This window comes from Dreissena polymorpha, chromosome 8, assembly GCF_020536995.1.
Source record: "Dreissena polymorpha isolate Duluth1 chromosome 8, UMN_Dpol_1.0, whole genome shotgun sequence".
Lineage (NCBI taxonomy): Eukaryota > Metazoa > Mollusca > Bivalvia > Myida > Dreissenidae > Dreissena > Dreissena polymorpha.
The window spans coordinates 86,690,768-86,710,141 of NC_068362.1; the positions used below are offsets into that span (position 1 = coordinate 86,690,768).

The following is a 19,374-nucleotide window of genomic DNA, read 5'->3' on the forward strand; positions in this document are numbered from 1 at the left end:
AAATGAGTACCTGATTAGCCTGTGTGGACTGCACAGGCTAATCTGGGACGTCACTTTATGCTCATGCATTAAGCCAAGTTTTCCCAGAGTGAGGCTCAATGGTATTACCTGATCTACCGGACAGGCTCGGGTCCAGGTAAACACATTCTCTGCTGGAGGGAATACAGTCCCTTTACTCCTCTCTGAGGTGACGAACTTTGTCAACTAGGAACAAATCGAAGCATTTAGAGGGTATACAGTCCCTTTAATCCTTTCTGAGATGACAAACTTTGTCAACTAGGAACAAATAGAAGCATTTAGAGGGTATACAGTCCCTTTACTCCTTTCTGAGATGACAAACTTTGTCAACTAGGAACAAATAGAAGCATTTAGAGAGTATACAGTCCCTTTACACCTTTCTGAGGTGACGAACTTTGTCAACTAGGAACAAATAGAAGCATTTCCTATCATACAGTCCCTTTACTCGTTTCTGAGGTGACGAACTTTGTCAACTAGGAACAAATAGAAGCATTTACTATCATACAGTCCCTTTACTCTTTTCTGAGGCGACAAACTTTGTCTACTAGGAACAAATACAAGCATTTACTATCATACAGTCCCTTTACTCCTTTCTGAGGTGACCAACTTTGTCAACTAGGAACAAATACAAGAATTATACTATCATACCGTCCCTTTACTCCTTTCTGAGGTGACGAACTTTGTCAACTAGGAACAAATACAAGCATTTACTATCAAAAACATTGTCACATTTAAATAACTTAATTTTCAAACAAGGGCTGTTTGTAAAACATGCATGCCCCCCTATATGGACTATAAGTTGTAGTAGCAGCCATTGTGTGAATACGTTTTTTGTCACTGTGGGTGGTGGTGGTGGTAGTGGTGGTGATGGTGGTGGCAGAAGAAATAGTAGTAGTAGTAGTAGTAGTAGTAGTAGTAGTAGTAGTAGTAGTAGTAGTAGTAGTAGTAGTAGTAGTAGTAGAAGTAATAGTAGTAGTAGTAGTAGCAGTAGAAGTAGTAGTAGTAGTAGCAGTAGTAGTAGTAGTAGTAGTAGTAGTAGTAGTAGTAGTAGTAGTAGTAGTAAAAGAAGTAGTAGTAGCAGTAGTAGTAGTAGTAGAAGTAGTAGTAGTAGTAATAGTAGTATGCATTACAAAAATGCAGTTAGCCTTACATTTGGTAAAATTTAAATATATTACAAGGGAGGCAAATCTGTAACAATAAATTTAAACTTATTGCATTTGTTTCCCCTGTAGTGTATTACCTCCCCTGTCCTGCTTATATTTATATTTATCAACAAAATTAAACATTAACACAATATTTAATATACAAAATATACAAAAAATCTCATATTCTGATAATATTTTTACTGATCCACTGTATTTTACTAAAAGGATGATGTTTCATTGGACTGATAATTATAGATTTACGATTACAGACCAGTTGCTTCAGTTATATTGTTCAGAGTGTGCCCTGTTGGCCGCGTATGCATTCTTGAATTTTCATTAAAAAAAACCACTTTACTATTTAGAGTCACCGTGACCTTGACCTTTGACCTAGTGACCTCAAAATCAATAGGGGTCATCTGCGAGTCATGATCAATGTACCTATGAAGTTTCATGATCCTAGGCCCAAGTGTACTTGAGTTATCGTATGACAACCACCTGGTGGACGGACAGACCAACACACCGACCGACAGACCGACATGAGCAAAGCAATATACCCCCTCTTCTTCGAAGGGGGGCATAATTAAATAGGAGAACCATGCATTGAAATTCTGTTTTAAGTTTTGTAAAGGTCTTCTTTTTACTGCTGAAATTGTTAATGAATTTTCGGCTCAAAAGTATTCCATGTAAAGTTGTAACAACAAAAGATCAAGCAATTTACTTTGCAGTCTTTGAAATTAGCTTTGAAAAGTTACATGCCAGTCGGGCCAGTTACTTAAGAATTTTTACATGCCCAACATATTTTTTACATGCCCAAACTTTTTTAACTAAAATTATAACAAATCACAACATTTTAACACTTACATGCTACACATAGTAAAGCAAAACATTTGTTTCAATAGTAGTGAATACAATTACATCTAATCAATAACAAGAATTAAGACGGTCGATCGTTACGCCAGTGCTCTTGAAAAGAGCGTTCTCTGGTGTCCTCGTACCATTTCTTGGCTTCCTTTTTCTCTAAATCATTGTCAATTTTCTATTTTGGAAGTGCTTTATCGGGCTTAGCCCCATCAACATACCTAAGATACTGACTCTATGTCGACAATGACATTTGTTTACATTGACAAAAACGGAAGCGTATTACTTGATTGAAATGATCGATTCAAAAAGCATCTTCTCGATTAATGTCTAGAGAAACCGTCGATAAGAACTGAATGTGACCGAACTGCATCGGTCAAAATCAAAAACGATGACGTGTGCAAGCAGGTGCGTGTTGTTAAACCAATCGAATTTTATTGTTTTACAACTTACGGCAAGGTGTTTGTTCGCAAAATTGAAAAATAGATCTGCAAATATCAAGAACCGCTTACGATTTTTTTTTATAAACTGTCAATTGGCTTCAATAATTTACATGCCCGGTGGGCCACAAACGTGAATTTTTGTATGTGCCCGGCAGTAATTTTACTCGCCACGGGCGATCGGGCGTGTGCTAATTTCGAAGACTGACTTTGTTTTAAACATTACCCACAATAAAAAATAAAAGAAGTACCTTTCCACATAGTATGAAGAACTCTGCATGCAATAAAAACATGATAACATATCTACACATATACCTCTTCAAAATATGGTTTCCCAAATTCAGCTTCTAATGCACGTTTCCAGCTTTCACCAAAGTTGACAAGCAAACTTTGACTGGTTTCTAATTTCTTAGCCTGTAGTTTTTCAAATGCTTTCCGTTTGTTTTCTTCTATCCTCTGTTTTTGTTCTGGACTCAATTCCACACTGGTTTGAATCTCGATGTTTTCCTTTCCAGGGGATGCATCCTCTTGAACAACCTTTTGTCTCTTCACTGGATTGTTTTCTGTGTTTAACTGAAAACATCAACAGGGTTTTTTCACATCTTTTTCTTAAATTTCATTACATTTGTTGTTGTTTTTTTAATGTCACCTTATCCATAAAACATGTTTGTTTAAGGGGTGTTGCGGCAGTTTATTTAACCGAGGATATATTTATAGCAACACCGATGCTATTCTCACAACCCAATAGTTTTGTTATCAGAATCATCACAAATTAATGACCGAGTAGGTTCATAATAGGTACTCAGTGGTTCGATCCCAGGTGCAGTTACCTTTTTTTTCTTTCTTTTATTTCATTCTTGTTTTTTTTTCCTGGAGCTCTTAAGTCCTGTTGTTTACATTAATCAATTAAAAGCATTTAATCACAAACTTCAAAACATGCCGAAATTTGACAACAAGTCCCTGTTATTGATGATTAAGGTTGAGTTTGATACTGTATTGTCTTATGTTTGTGATTAAATATTGAATTAGTGTTGCGTTTTTTTTGTAAACTATTGTGATCCCAATTAAGATTGTAAACAATCAATAATGTTTATGCATATCTCTAACAGTCTATGTTCCAATACTTGTGTTTCGCCTAATTGCTGTATTTTATGAAATTTGACATAGATGGTAGGGATAGTTGAACAAAAAAATCTCTGTTAAAAGTGCGGTTACCCCCCTTTTTTATTTTTGTTTTATGATAACAATACGTAGATGAACATATTTGAGCAATTTCGCAAAATGTTATTAGATAGAACTTATTTTAATTCCATTTTTGTGGTTAAAATAGTAAAAAATTGACGTATTTTGGGGTGACATAAAAATTATAAAAAACTAAATTTCTTAAAATTTAACTTGTGTTCTCCATCTTTTTGGTAGTTTGTGGTTTAATAAAATGGTATATGATATATCTTAGCTTATATAATGTCTACATGTTGCCAATTTCATAGGTTATTAATCATTTTTATGCAATTAAAGATTTTTCAGTTTAAAATGAAAAAGTTCATGTTATATAATGGTGAATAAAATCAAAACAAGGCCGGTGACCCTATGTTTTTATTTCATTTTTCATTTAATATTAGTATGTATTACTCAAATATAAATTTAGAGCAAAAGTTATTAGATGGAAAAAAATCAGCAAAACTGCAGCAACACCCCTTAAATGTCATTGTTTATCTTAAAGGGATTGTCAACCACGACGACGAAGAAAAGAAAAGTTGTAAAATACCGTATTTTTTACAATTATAAATTAATATTGATTAAAATATCACGGCTGGTATATTACATTACTTGAAAAAAAGTTGTTAAGTTTTCATATTTTCAGTATATTCGGTAATAAATTTTACTGGGTATGTCTACCAGGTAACTACCAGTTAACTATAAATAACGCCAGTAGATTGATCATAATCATCACGTGGATAACCCAGGAATGCGAATTGTGCATGCGTAGTGAATTGAATATATTTTATATATAAAATGATCAATCTTCTTTCGTTTTATAGTGTGTATATCGTTATGTCACCTATTTTCGCGATGTACTTTCGATTTCACATAGCGAAATTTTATCACCCAATATACTGAAAATATGAACTTTTTTTCAAGTAATATAAGTTACACGGTTAGTAACTTATGGTGTATGGGATATACACCCTCAGTAATTTCATACCATACGAGAGCGAAGCTCCAGTATGGTATGACATTACTGAGGGTGTATATCCCATACATCATCAGTTACTAACAGTGTAACGATTATATCTCACCGACTGCCTTTAAAGTATATAATATATAATATAATATGTAATATATAATGTATTAAATATAATATATAATATAATATATATAATATAATATAAAATATAATATAATATACAATATTATATCTAATATTTTATATAATATGTAATATATAATATAATATATAATAAAATATACAATATAATATATCATATTTTATATATAATATAATATATATACTATATAATATATAACATTAAGTATATGATATATCATCTATCATATCTCATGTATAATATATGATATATCATGTATAATATATTATATATCATATAGAAACTATCATATATATATTTTATATTTATTATATATTATATATATTATATTATAAATATAATGTTATATATTATATACTATATAGTATACATTATAGAGAATGTATTATATATTAATAACAATACTTATCTAGCAGTTTATCGAACAGACGCCATTTTTTACGTTGATAGAAGTATGGAAATTACTCGGGTTGTATGGAAATTACTCGGGGTGTATGGAAAATACACCATGGGCACGTGACCGCTCTAAGCCAATCGGATAAGGTCATTTTTGTAGGAGGTGAGATATTGTTATATACCAGTCGTAATATTTTAATCAATATAAACTAATAATTGTAAAAAGATGCAGTATTTTAGAACTTTTCTTTTTTCGTCGTTCGTGGTTGATAGTCCCTTTAAAATGTAATTTAACACATTTTTTAATAAACCTCAACATTTTCAATGTTAAAGTGTTAAAAGAACATGTAAAATAGCTTAAAATTAAAATCACCAATTTCCCTATTTTAAGCCAATTTGCTCGTTCCAAAGGAGAAAGCCTTTTTTTTAACTTACCGGTACTCTCTCATTACTACATTTGTTCATGTTTGCACTATATTCATGGCCTTTATTATAATGTTGTATATTTGACACTCAAATTAGACTATAATGTAATGATGAATTATAAAGTAAATGTCAATATAACAAGAGCTTGTCACAGTAGTGCCAAATCCTCGCCAAAATATGTTTGCTTGTATGACAACATTTGTTTTAGAGAGTAGAATAATATTTGTAAAAACAAATAAAGGGAGATAATTCATTATGCTCCGGACAAAAATTTACTTTGAAATTAAATAAAGGGATATAATTCAAACTCTAAGGTAGATTGAGTTAAGGTTCTTAGTCACTGCACTTCCCCTACTTGCCATATGTTTAAGTTTCAAGTAAATCCCTTCAGTAGATTTCGAGTTATGCTCTGGACAAAAATTTACTTTAAAATTATATAAAAAGGGAGATATTTCAAAAACTAAGGTAGATAGAATTATGGTTCTTGGTCACTGCATTTCTCCTAGTTGCCATATGTTTATATTTCAAGTTTCAAGTAAATCCCTTTAGTAGATTTAGAGTTATGCTCCGGACAAAATGTACTTTAAAGTTATATAAAAGGGGAGATAATTCAAAAACTAAGGTAGATAGAGTTATGGTTCTTAGTCACTGCACTTTTCCTACTTGCCATCTGTTTATATTTCAAGTTTCAAGTAAATCCCTTCAGTAGATTTAGAGTTATGCTCTGGACAAAAATTTACTTTAAAATTATATAAAAGGGGAGATAAAACAAAAACTAAGGTAGATAGAGTTGTGGTTCTTGGTCACTGCACTTTTCCTAGTTGCCATCTGTTTATATTTCAAGTTTCAAGTAAATCCCTTTAGTATATTTGGAGTTATGCTCCAGACAAAAATTTACTTTAAAGTTATATAAAAGGGGAGATTATTCTAAGTTTAAAGTAAATCCATTTTATAGATTTGGAGTTATGCTCCGGACAAAGTTTCAGCCGGACGGACAGGACCAATTGGCAATTACTATATCCCCTCCGAATTTTTTTTCGGCGGGGATAATAAAGAGGTGAAATTGTCTGCATTTTGCACGGACTGTTGATCAAGTTTAACATGTTAAATCTCCATTGACTTGTCATCACAGTTATCTAAGTGGTGCCCTAGATGCTCTAACAGGAAGAGCCCCGAGCCCAAGCTTATGGTTCTATTAGTCTTTCTAGTTGCAATTTCTGATCAGAACAATGCAAAATATTATAAACCAGACCATCCGTAACACTGCATGTGTATTTGCCGTTTTATATAAATGTTAGAATGAACGTTGAAATTAATTAAAATCAACAAACCATATGGTATCTGAAAACGAATGCCCAAAGTCATATCCAGAAATGTTTTTTGCACATGAAATAAAATATGCAGATGGTTTGACTGCAGAAATTGAAAACCAGTAACCTAGCAAATACCCAATCAATATCTAATATGGTTAACATAATGTGTTACAATGATATTGCAGTGCTTTACTTTGCTAATCAGTTATTTAAAATATCAAGATGGCATACATTTGCACAATTTCCTAGAATTGTAAGATTTTCAAAAAGTAGCGAAGAGGTTTCGTCAGTTACCTTTCATGCCTGTGCCAGCTCTTTCTAATCGATCAGAAATTTCCTTAACCCCAAAAAGCTATTACAATAATCTTTCTCAAAAGATCCCACACTTAAGACTTAAACGGCATTCTGCAAATTTGCGCTTGGTACCAATAGAGTAACCCTGGGTTATATCTGACACCTCCAGGAAAAAGACAGCATAATCTTGATGACTCACTATTCGAATCAGAATGCTTTTGTTTTCTTGGTACAGTAGCTTTCATGCAACAGTATGGAATATCAAATCTATTTTAAACCTTTTAGTCAACCAATGAGATTGCACTTTATAAATATCGACTCATCAGGGTAAAACCGGATGTCCCAAGGCTTGTATCGGACACTAAAAAGGCTTAAATCAGACAGTTGTTGGTTGTATGAATTTCTGTTGTTTAGCTTAATCGTGATGATATTTAAAGTGATATTATGGGCATCTAACAGTATGTATGGGTCTATCGCAACCACTGTTAATTTTGGGTGTTTTCACCAGGGGTGTGATTTAAGAACCATTTAATGGGAGGAAAATGCCCTATCCCCCTTAAAGGATTTAGTTAAACTCTTCATTTTTATATAAATACAGCAAAGTTACAAACTACTGGTGAAATAAGTTTACGATTGAAAGGGAGGAAATCAGCTGAAAGGAGGAAAAATCACACCCCTGTTCACTTCATATACACTTATATTTGTTAATGCAGCATCAACATACTAAAACAATATCCCGGAAAGAGAAAAATAATCCGTTTGAATATCAACAGTACTTTTGTTTTGACAACTGTCGACAGAAATTACTTGATGTATGATGCGAGTCTAAATGTAGTTTTGATGCAGATTTGTTCATACGACACAAAGACAAAATTTTGTTTTAAGGATCATTTCGGCTTAGAGGACTGGGCGAGTCATGTAAAATATTGAAAATAATATATATTTTTTATAAATAACTGGTAGCAAGATGAGTTGAAGATGATTGGTCAGTTACCACATTTTAACTAATTCTTTTGACCTGACAATTCTTTTCAGCTCAATTCAACAGTGAAAAATACCCATATCACTTTATGCTGTGAAGTCTATAAATTGGTGAATTTGTATTTTGTAGTTATACTTTACGTATATATTTGTGAATATATGGTATATTTACATCGCATACCTTTTCCCTGTTTAGGCATATCTGAAAAGTGTGCATATACAAGATATACATTGTTATTTATTTGTATTTTAGATAATGGTCCGTTTCTTCCAATTTCTGTATTTTGCAACAAAGCCGATTTATTCCATCACCCAATCGGATGATTGGTTACATAATACTATGAAAACGTATTTATAGAATGTAAACAAAGCTCAAAAGGTTGAATGCGAGGTTGTTTTGTATGTAAATATTCGACTTTTTGTGGTTGCCTGATAAACACTGTGTGTCCTATTTAACCCAGGGTTACTCTGTTATGCGCTACGCTGTTTTATTGCTTTTTTTTCTAGGGGGAATCTTTCCAGCAGTAGGAGAAAAGGTTACTCTTTTTAGCCAAACAAATTGTTCTTGCTTACAATCAAGTACATGTAATTCTACTATTAGAAAGCTACAACTTTATTGATTGACAGAAATATGTGTACAAGCAAAGCATGCTGATGAGTAAGTTAACAAACATCTACAAACAGAAAACTTATTTGTTTTTCAATATCATGCAATGCGGTGCATTATGTGTATGGGTTTACAGTCAACTCATACCTAAGTCAACTCGCAGGTTGTATGGTGAACTCGCACCGAAGTCAACTCGTAACTTATGAAGTCAACTCCTACCTTATTCAAACTATTGATGTGTTAATGGGTTCTAGATGAGTATGCATAAACACAAATGAGAAACACTTTCAGAGTTAAGTTCAATACTTTTTATTGCAATATTTACACAAAATAACACATATTTTCTTTTACAAAATATTTATTTCCTTAGCGCAATTTTTGCCTCTTCACGTCAGACAGTAGACGTATGAGAAGGTACATGGGAGGGGCGGTCCCTGCTTTCCATTGAGACGTTTGTGCCAACCTTAAGTTAAATTTGAATGAAAGTTAATGTTTTGTCTGTACTTAGCAATGTATATGAACAATTACAAAATCCACCACAAACTCCTCTACCTCCATTTCTCGGCACAACATAAGGGCCAATTTTCTGAAGACAAAAGTAACACATGGCAGTATTTAGAAAATGTGGGCATTACTTACATTTTAAAGGGATCTTTTCACGGTTTGATAAATTGACAAAATTGAAAAAAGTTGTTTCAGATTCGAAAATTTTCGTTTTAGTTATATTTGTGAGGAAACAGTATTACTGAACATTTACCATAGTCCAATATAGCCATTATATGAATCTTTTGACGATTTGAAAACCTGAAAACTATAAAGCGTTGCAACGCGAAACGATTGAATAATTTGGAGAGTTCTGTTGTTGTCGTTTAAATTTACGAAACAACCAAGACTGCTTATTTAAGGTATAAAAAACTTTAACAGTGTATACCTGGCGGAATAGCCGAGAGGGCTAATGCGTTTTTACTTCAGACTAACTCCAAGACCCCGGGGGTCACTGGTTCAAGCCCTGGTACCGGCTACTTTTTTTTACTTTTTTTAAATTTTATTCTTGATTTTTTACTGGAGCTTTGAAGATCCAATGTTTACATTTATCGATATAAAGCATTTATTGACAAACTTCAAAATATGCCAAAATCTGTGAAAAGGCCCCTTTAAATTACGTTTTAATTTACTTCAATTTTCATCAAATTTCACATAATGTTTACACATACGAGGTGGGTCTGTTTGCCAGTCGCCTCACGCAAGCGTGCACACTCATCAAGTACAACTGATTATCATACCAATAAACTTTAATTGATTAATGTTTGGCCATTTTAATTATTGTTCATTGTATTTAACACCTTTCACACCTCTTACACACATACATATAACTGTGAAAAACACCAACCACAAATGTAAAAGAGATATTGTGACTACTGTATACTTAGATAATCAAACAAGAGCACCGCATATAACGGGTGCCACGCTCGGCTGCAGTTTTAATAAATGAAAGCTTGTCAGATTTTTTTTTTCAGTGGTCAGTGACCATGACCTTTGACCTAGTGATCCAAAAATGGGCCTGGCATTTAGAACTCATCAAGGTGCAGCTACATATTAAGTTTCAAAGTTGTAGGTTGAAGCACTTTGATTTAAGAGCCAATGTTCAAAACCTTGATGCGGACGACACGACGAGCTGGCTATGACAATACCTCGGGTTTTCACCGAAAACAGCAGAGCTAAAAAAAACAGCATAGCTATGATTTATACTTATTATCAACTGATCATATTATATCATACATCTATTTCTGAATATCATTTGGGGGTGCGAGCTGACTTCAAAAAGTGCAAATTGATAAAAAAAAAAAGACGTGCGAGTTGTCAAAAAACTAGTTGCAATAATCCAACTCCCAGCTATTGACCCTCCGGGTCCTGGGCTGTACGTATGTACTCATAAAAGCTCAGAGCATTCAAGAAGAACTAGTCAAAAAACGTGTTAGTTGGCTACCGTCGGTAGCACCGTGCGAGTTGACTTAGGTACGAGTTGACCGGCACCCTGTGACTGTGTATGCGATCAAAAGTTTAGAATGTAAAGTTACATTTTCAAGTTTATTCTTTCCCTTGGGTGTGAAAAAGGAAGAAATTTTGGCCTGTGCACTCATGTTTATGATGAAAACCTTGACGAAGTCGTGAACAATTCTTGCGGTCTGCATTAATTTACACGCTCTTTGATTGTAAACATGATTAAGCGTCTACCGACTGTGATTTTGCCGCGAAAGTGACGCACAGTTTTTACAATTCAACCTAGGTGAAACAAGTACCACGTAAAATAACAGTTAACGCTTTACATTGTGGGAATTTATGCAAGGAATCAGGCGTCTTTCTCCCAAAACTGTAGAGTGTTACCCTTAAGTCTGTCTGGGACTCACGAGTGTTGTGACAATTTTTGTTGTATAAATTCGATTCCTTCTTTTTATCAAATTTTGGTGTGGTCTTATGTTGCAGGGGTATGCAGGGGTATTTACCCATTGATGCCTAGTGGACTCTCCCATCCTTCTAAATTAGATCAATTTATTTCCAAAATTAGGGATGTCTAGTATATTATTGATATATTTATAATATTTCTTACATAAATTCCTTTGAGCATACAGCGCAGACCCTGATGAGACGCCGCTGGCTCTACGATGTTTGCCTTTTTTTGATGTTAGGCATAAATGGGTTAATTGTTGCTTCTGAACTGGTCACGTTGGCAAATCTTTATACATTTTTATATGAAATAAAAACGAATCAATTATAATCTTCGCATTCATTTATTGATTATTTCATCAAACACAAATAAACAAACACCGAGCATAGCTTCCTCAGCAAATAATTCAGTTACAAAATAATTGTATTTACAAGTCAAACATAATAATGATTTTTAAGGCCCTGGTTTTCTTTCAATTGCAAAATTTGTATAATTTACGTAAAAATGTTAAAATCAGTGGTTTCCCGATTTAGAAACCAAATTTCCTGATCGAGAAACTATCAGAATTGACTGAATTGCTGTTCATGCTTGTGGACTTTTGCTCTTTTATACGAAAGCCTATTAGTACCACTTAAATTTTAAATCAAAGAATGCAAAAACGTATTAACACGAAAAAAGGCGTTTCTACTCAACTAAACACGTAATATCGAAAAACCAACACATTATAACGCTAATAAACGTGTAATAACGCAAAATAAAGGCATAATACTGCGAAATAAAGGCGTACAAACGCTAAAACAGGCGTAATAACGCAAATTTAAAGGCGTACAAACGTTAAAAAAAAGTCGTAATAACGCCAAACTTAAAGGCGTACATACGCTAAAAAGGGACGTAAAAAGGCAAAGTAAAAGGCGTACAAATGCTAAAAAAGGCGTAATAACGCCAACCTTAAAGGCGTAAAAACGCTAAAAAAGGCATAATAACGCAAAATAAAAGGCGTACAAACGCTTTAAAAGGCGTAAAAACGCGGGACGATTTCCAGAAAGACTGAAATTGTCTTTACAAATTCAATAAACTCAACTGTATCCATAACGTTTTGGTTTGATTTAATGTCTTCAAAGATGCCATCACTTTATATTGTACAAAAAAATGGCGTTATTACGCCCCTATTAAGTGTTAGTACGCCTTTAAGTTTGCGTTATTACGCCTTTTTTAGCGTTTGTACGCCTTTTAGTTTGGCGTTATAACGCCTTTGTTAGCGTAATTACGTCATTTATAGCGTTATTACGTCTTTTAATAGTTTGTACGCCTTTCAGTTTGGCGTTATTATGCCTTTTTTAGCGTTATTACGCGTTTATTAGCGTTATAATGCGTTTGTTTGCGTTATTACGTGTTTGTTATCATAGTTACACCTTTATTTGCGTTATTACGTGTTTGTTATCGTAGTTATGCCTTTATTTGCGTTAATACGACTTCGAACTATCTTTTTTTTAATTCAGTGGTACTAATGGGCTTTTGTACTTTTCTGATGTTAGTTGTTTGGACAATTTTCTGATTAGGCTGAATTTTTCAGTATGAATGCATAGAACTAGTGCCACATTGTTTAGGAAAACGGCCACCTTCAACTTTTGATGCCATGTTTGTGTTTATGTCTAGAAATATTACATGTATAAATTAACTATGTGTACTTTTTCCTGATTAGGAAACTATGTTTCCCAATCAGGAAACATCTGAAACTGACAATTCCGATAGTTTCCCGATCAGGAAATTTGGTTTCTAATATGGGAAACCACTGATTTTACCATTTTTACGTAGATAATACAAATTTTGAAACTATATTGAAAGAAAACCAGGGCCTTAAAAATCATTTTGCACGGTAAACATTTAGATATGTGTTTCCTCTACAGAAAGGCAGTGTTGAAAACAGATTTTTTGTATATTAAAGTTTTTTCCCCAGCCCATTTTCTGAACCCACCATAAAATTGCTGTTTTATTTCCCGATCGGGTATAAAAATGCACATTTTGTCCATGAGTTTCCCGATCAGAAAACCAATATGGGGATTCCTCTAGTTTCCCGAACAGGAAGTTTCTTCCACTTTATGAGAAGGTGACGCGTTTCACCTTATCCTGATAATCTTAACCACGCATGTGCAGTAATGTGGTTTCACAGGATACCAGTAAACGCTTTTAATCCACAATGGCGACATGGTCTCGCTGGGAGAGAATGCGTTTGTGACTTTATCGCCGATGTGTATTAAAGATGTTTATTGTTGTGCTTATATTGATTATTCGTAATTAGTGAAAGTAAAATCAATATATTCGTTTCCTGTTGTTCATGTTTATCTTAAATTTACACTTTATTTGGAAAATTTAATAAAGAAATAGATCAGTTTCGGAAATATAGAGAGCATCACCGGAACAGTTTTATATAAAATCATTTATTTTAGTTCAGACTTTAGATTGATAGATTAATTTTAAAATTATACGTAATTACAAAAAACATACATAAAATTAAAGTTTAAGGCAAAGGCGGATATGAACTTTACAATAAAGAAGTCTGCCTCGGCCTGAAATCTTTCCTAGTTTCTGTCATGAATATCTTTGGAACTAGTTTAGTTAAAATCGCATTATTAATTTTCGGCTATAGATTTTATTTAACCTCTAAATCGATAAGAAAATTTTCATCGTCCTGATATGTTACAAAGTTTCGTTAATGAATATCTCCGGAACTATTTAGGTTTAAATAACAAAGTTTTAATATGGCTATGAAATTGTATAGTACCTTTAAAATGTTACTAAAATGACAAGTATTAATAAGAAATAATAAAGTTTTAGGAAACGGCAGATATATACTTGTACAAATTAAAAAGTTCCTCTATTTAATGTCTCTGGAATTATAAAAGTTAAGAGCATAAAGTTATAGACTAAAGATTTTGATATCACCTTTATACCTTTTCTTTATTCATTTATTTCCAAAAAGAAATAATTAAGTTTTAGGCAAAGGCGTATTATAAGGTGTCCGTTTAAGAAGGGAACTCTGCCTTAAATACTATATTGGTTCAGTGACACATATTTTCAAATGTTTTATGAAATATATGTATATCACTTTTATCATATCAACGATGTCATAAATATTGAAACTTTGTTACATGTTCCACTTGTTTTCAGTTCTACTGTACGAAGTCATAACATCTTGTTTAATGAATCAAGCGGGCGTGCACGCGTGATTACGCCAAATAAAGATAACACGATATTATTGATAGATCTTTGGACATCATACTGCTACCAGATATTCATTTGATCTCTGATATGTGATATAAGCGGACGTACACTTCTGGAAAAAAGCTGGTTATTAAAAAAAAATCCCCGGGAATATAGTGGATCTGGTTCTACCCAGAAATATAGACAATCCCAGAAATTGATAACTCCCGGATTACCGCCCCTGAATACTCGCGCGCGCCTCCAAAGCGGTACTGAAGAAAAAAACAGGGACATATATGTTTGTATAGGTTACAATATACTAAATCATTTTTGTGTTCAATGCTTTACCCTCTAAAGAATGGAACGTCATTTATTTGAAGACAAAATTCTCTGTATGGGCACATGCCATGACTTTATTTTTGAATATTTCTGTGTGCATGTGGTAGGGAAAACATTGTTGTATACTACAAATTCAGTGTTTTGCTTATAGTTTGGAGACTACATGAGATTTTGACAGATGGCGGGAAACACTCATCAACTGGAGATCAGCCGGTAAAAAGGTGGCCTTAAAACAGTGACCGTTGATTCGCGTCGAGTTCTTTCTTACATATTGGATGACCTATCTTTTTTATTGTGTAAATCCATTCGGCTTGGCATGCTCTTTAAGAAAAGGTATGGGTATTGGGGTGTCTACGCGCAAAAATTTGACTTTATTTTTCGTTGAAGTTGTCGGTTTTACATTGAATTTGTTAAGGAAATCTTTTGGTATATTGTGACCTATAGGTCCCTGAATAAAACAAGAAGGCGAAACGATTTTATCGAATATATTTGAAGATTTTAATAGTTTCTGTTATCGATCTGATTATCAAATAATAGTTGGTGTTTTTTAAGATCTGTTATTACGTAATTAGTAGAAAAAAGATTCATCTGCATTCATTTAGGAGTAATAAAACTCAGCATGAACAGGGACCTTTTTGAAAAGGTCCATGGCAAGAATAAGGTCTTGATTGTCGTTTAACATGTTATTTAAAGGCGACACGTGATATGTTATCTTAATTGCGGTACCTACACATATGCAGACATGTGGTGTCACGGGCATACCCATAAAGGCTTTTAATCAACACATCGCCTCCCATTGAGCGAATTCGTTCGCTCCTTTATGGCTGATGTTGTTTTTTTTCAAGACCTTTATCTTACTGAAATTAATCATCCGTAATAAACGAAGCAAAATCACTTATTTTTTCTTGTTTTTATTTTTTAATCGTAACTTTAGACTTTATTACGAACATTAAATAAAGGCACAAGTTTAGGAAATCTAGAGAACACACTTGGAACTATTCAAGTTTATTTAAGGCTCCATATTTTTCATGTTGAACATGTTTATCGTGAATTAAGATGTTATTAAGAAAATTTAATAAATAATGAAATCAGTAAAGAAAATATTGAGAACAGTCTAAAAAGTAGTTTTTTTCAGATTAAAAATTTTGATATAACATGTTAAACGTTATTTAAATAATAATATAAGAAAGTTATAGGCTATGTTCTGACATCTTACACCGTTTTGCAAATGAATAGCTCCGGTACTTGTTCAGTTAGAATCACAAAATTCATATCCGGCTAGTGATTTTTGTATTAGCTTGAGAGCGATTTTTAAATACAAGAAATTGCTAAAAAGCACTTTAGTTAAAGACTCAACCAGATACATACATTTAGTTAGAAAAATATTGCCTCTACCTGAAATCTTACAGAGGTTCGCTAATAAATATTTCCGGACCAATTTTAGAATCACAAACTTCATTTCGGCTATAGATTTTGATATTACCTTTAAAAGGACACTTACAAAGGAAATATTAATAAAGAAATGAAAATGTTTAGACAAACAAAAATATGTACTATTAAATAAAAAAGTCGGCCTCGGTCTTTAATCTTACACGGTTTCTTATTGAGTATCTCCGGAATTATAGAAGTACGGCATTTTATAAGAAATAATACAGGCTTAAACAAAGGCAGATATCTACTTTTCAATAAATTGTTCTACCTCGGTCTGAAATCTTTCAAAGTTTCGCCAATTAATATTTCCGGCACTATTTACGCTAAGATCACAACGTTTACTTCAGACTTTAGATATTTCTATAAACTTTATAATTGTCATTGAATAATGTTATTCCATAAAGAAACCATTAAATTTTATACAGAGGCATTTCTTAAAAAAGCAAACTTGGGGGATTACGTGTTGTCACTGAATATTGTTGCAGAGACACATATTTAATAAATCTATCGTATTTAAAATATTTTTATTTGACTTATATTGATTAACGATGTTTAAAAAATCGACACTTGGTTTCATGTTTGAATTGTTTTCAATACTACTGTGCGAAGTCATTAAGAACTGTTTATTGGAAAAAAGCGGGTGTACACTATCACGGTGATGAGGCGAATACCACAACTATTCCGCTCACCGTCAAAATTTTATATTTCTGACAAGAGCACCGTATCCTTCTGACGGAAAGAAACATGGCGGACGAAGCAATATCAGATAAGTGGGTGACAAATTGTTTTATTATAAGACAGTGCAAAATAATTGCCACTTGCGAAGAACTCTATCGAATTTCTGAACCAATATGTCGTCTATTAAAAAGTTTACCAGTCATGAATTTTAGCATGAGTTTGAAATAGTGTTTACAAAAAGTCGTGTTTCGCTCGACATCATTCGTACTTGTGAGAAAAATGTTATAATCAGATGATTGTCGATGTGTCAGACCTGATGTGACAAACTTAAATCACTGTATATATAAAAAGAACATGCCATGCGAACCTGTTCGTTTTAATATCTGTTAAAGGCCTAATTTTTTGGTGAAAACATGCATGACTTACATAAATATCGATGCACCGCGCAACACTGATTATAAACACCGTATTATATTCCGCGTCACTGAAATTCGTGGCACCGCTAACTTCTGCACATGGTTTTAAATATTAAGCTAGAACGAGCCATCGTGAGCTGAATTTACTAACGATTATCTTCCATTTATCAAAGTTACATGTCCCAGAATTGATCTTAAATATGATGGCATGCTTGCACCAAAAACGGTTCACCGGGATTGATTGTCTTGCTTTCAAGTACGTGGAGGGTAAAATACAATCATTAGTGATAATTATTATTAATTGATTTCAGATTCATTATCCGTAAAAAGATCTCCAGCTTCGATTATGGAAAGGTATAAGCAAATGTTGGTGTAAAACTAACCGAAGGAAATAATAAATTCAGTTATGTATAGAGTGTACAAAGTGATGTTGCATTTATTAAATTTACTGCAATATGAATTTGGTGTTTGTGGCCAAAACCAAAGATATATACCAAAGATGCTCTCGACTACTTATATCAGAAATAAAGGGGTTACAATTATTAAAAAAACTTTTTTGAGACTGTCTATAGAAGCTTGTGAGTGCATGTCTTAGATAGGACGTTACAGCGCGGTCCGTTTTAATGAGATGTAAAGGGGTTCGAATCATATATAGTTATTTCCGTCCAGTGTTAAAAAAATAAGTGAAAACCAAATATTTTCAAAGTACATTGTAATATTGCTGTGAAACCGTTTTTATTCTTGTTAACGTCTCTTCCTTCTGAAAGAAAAATATCAGAATAAAGCGGTGCCAAAAAATCATAAAGAAGCGGTGCTTTTACGGACATTGTTGAGCGGTGTTCATATTTCTATAATGTCAGTGTTGAGCGGTGCATACTTGCTAACACGTGTAAATGTAAAAATCGCAGTTATATTCAATAAAGCATGCCATAATGTGTTGTAAATTGATTCTTTTACCATAAAATACCGTTAAACAAAAAAATCTTTCATTTAAAATGTTTAAAATCTGCAAAAATACGATTTTTCGCGTCATGAAAGTCACTTCTTTCACGACATGCTCATATTGTTTTCACTATTTTGAAGCGAGTCAATTTTGATGCGGTAAACGGCAATTAGATGTAAAGTATATACTTCGTTCGATGGAATATCTTTTTATTACCAACTTGCCTTCTTTTCTCGTTTCTGTCTTTTATTTCTGGTCTCGCCAAAAGTTTGCGGCCATGTTTTTGACAGAAGGATACGGTGCTCTTGTCAGAAGTATAAAATTTCGCCGGTGAGCGGAAAAGTTGTGGTATTCGCCCTATCACCGTGACTATGATTACGCTGTGATCTGCCAAATTCTTCAGTACCGTCAGGATCAGCGGGTCACGTGAGAGCCAATATGGCGGCGGTAAATTAATCGATTCTGGATTGTCTATATGATGGATCTGGTTCAACCCAGATAATTATCTTAGTGGCTTTTTTCTGCTGGCCGAGACTTTAGGTTAAGTTGGTATCTACGCGGGAGAAGGATTAAATTTACACATACCACGGACTCTAGATGACATCAATATACGCTCCGTGCAAATACGTAGGACTTCATCTCTGTGTTTAAAAGGAGTAAAAACAAGTAAGTAAATAATTCAGTAATTATTAGTGCGGAAAGTTTTTTGCTGATTGGAAGGAGGAGCGCTCGCGCGGGTAAAGAAGTTAGTCCTAAATTATGTGTGTTAATTGCTCCTAAAAGAGCATGTTAAACATTATTTAAAACATTATAATTGGATTAGGATGTCGTTATTAAAAGAGCACACATTTTTATGATGACAGCTGCGGCAGTACTGCATGTTAGTAGACGGAAACGCAGACATAGGTACTGGACACGTGCCATCATAAGAAACCGTCAAACTTACGGCACATACTACCATCTTGTTAGAGAATTAGAGCTGAACGATGAAGAGTTCAGGACCAATTCTGTCTTAGTAGACGTCAGTTCGGCGATGTGCTGTCGGTTGTATTATTAATTAATGTCACTGATCCTGGTAATCACTGTTTAATCCCAAATAATGTATATTTTTG

At 33.4% G+C, this 19,374-nt stretch overlaps 1 protein-coding gene across 2 annotated transcripts in view; it reads right to left on the reverse strand.

The window, feature by feature from the left end:
• Window positions 1–11,052, reverse strand: part of LOC127841570 (uracil-DNA glycosylase-like) — a 29,221-nt gene extending 18,169 nt beyond the window's left edge. For both annotated transcript variants that reach the window (XM_052370490.1, XM_052370489.1), the window contains exons 1-3: window positions 10,887–11,052; window positions 2,777–3,034; window positions 109–204 (exon numbers count right to left, since the gene is read on the reverse strand). In XM_052370490.1, the coding sequence (XP_052226450.1) occupies window positions 109–204; window positions 2,777–3,034; window positions 10,887–11,000 (468 nt within the window). In that variant the 5' untranslated portion in view covers window positions 11,001–11,052. The remainder of the gene's footprint in view (window positions 1–108; window positions 205–2,776; window positions 3,035–10,886) is intronic.
• Window positions 11,053–19,374: the final 8,322 nt, after the last annotated feature.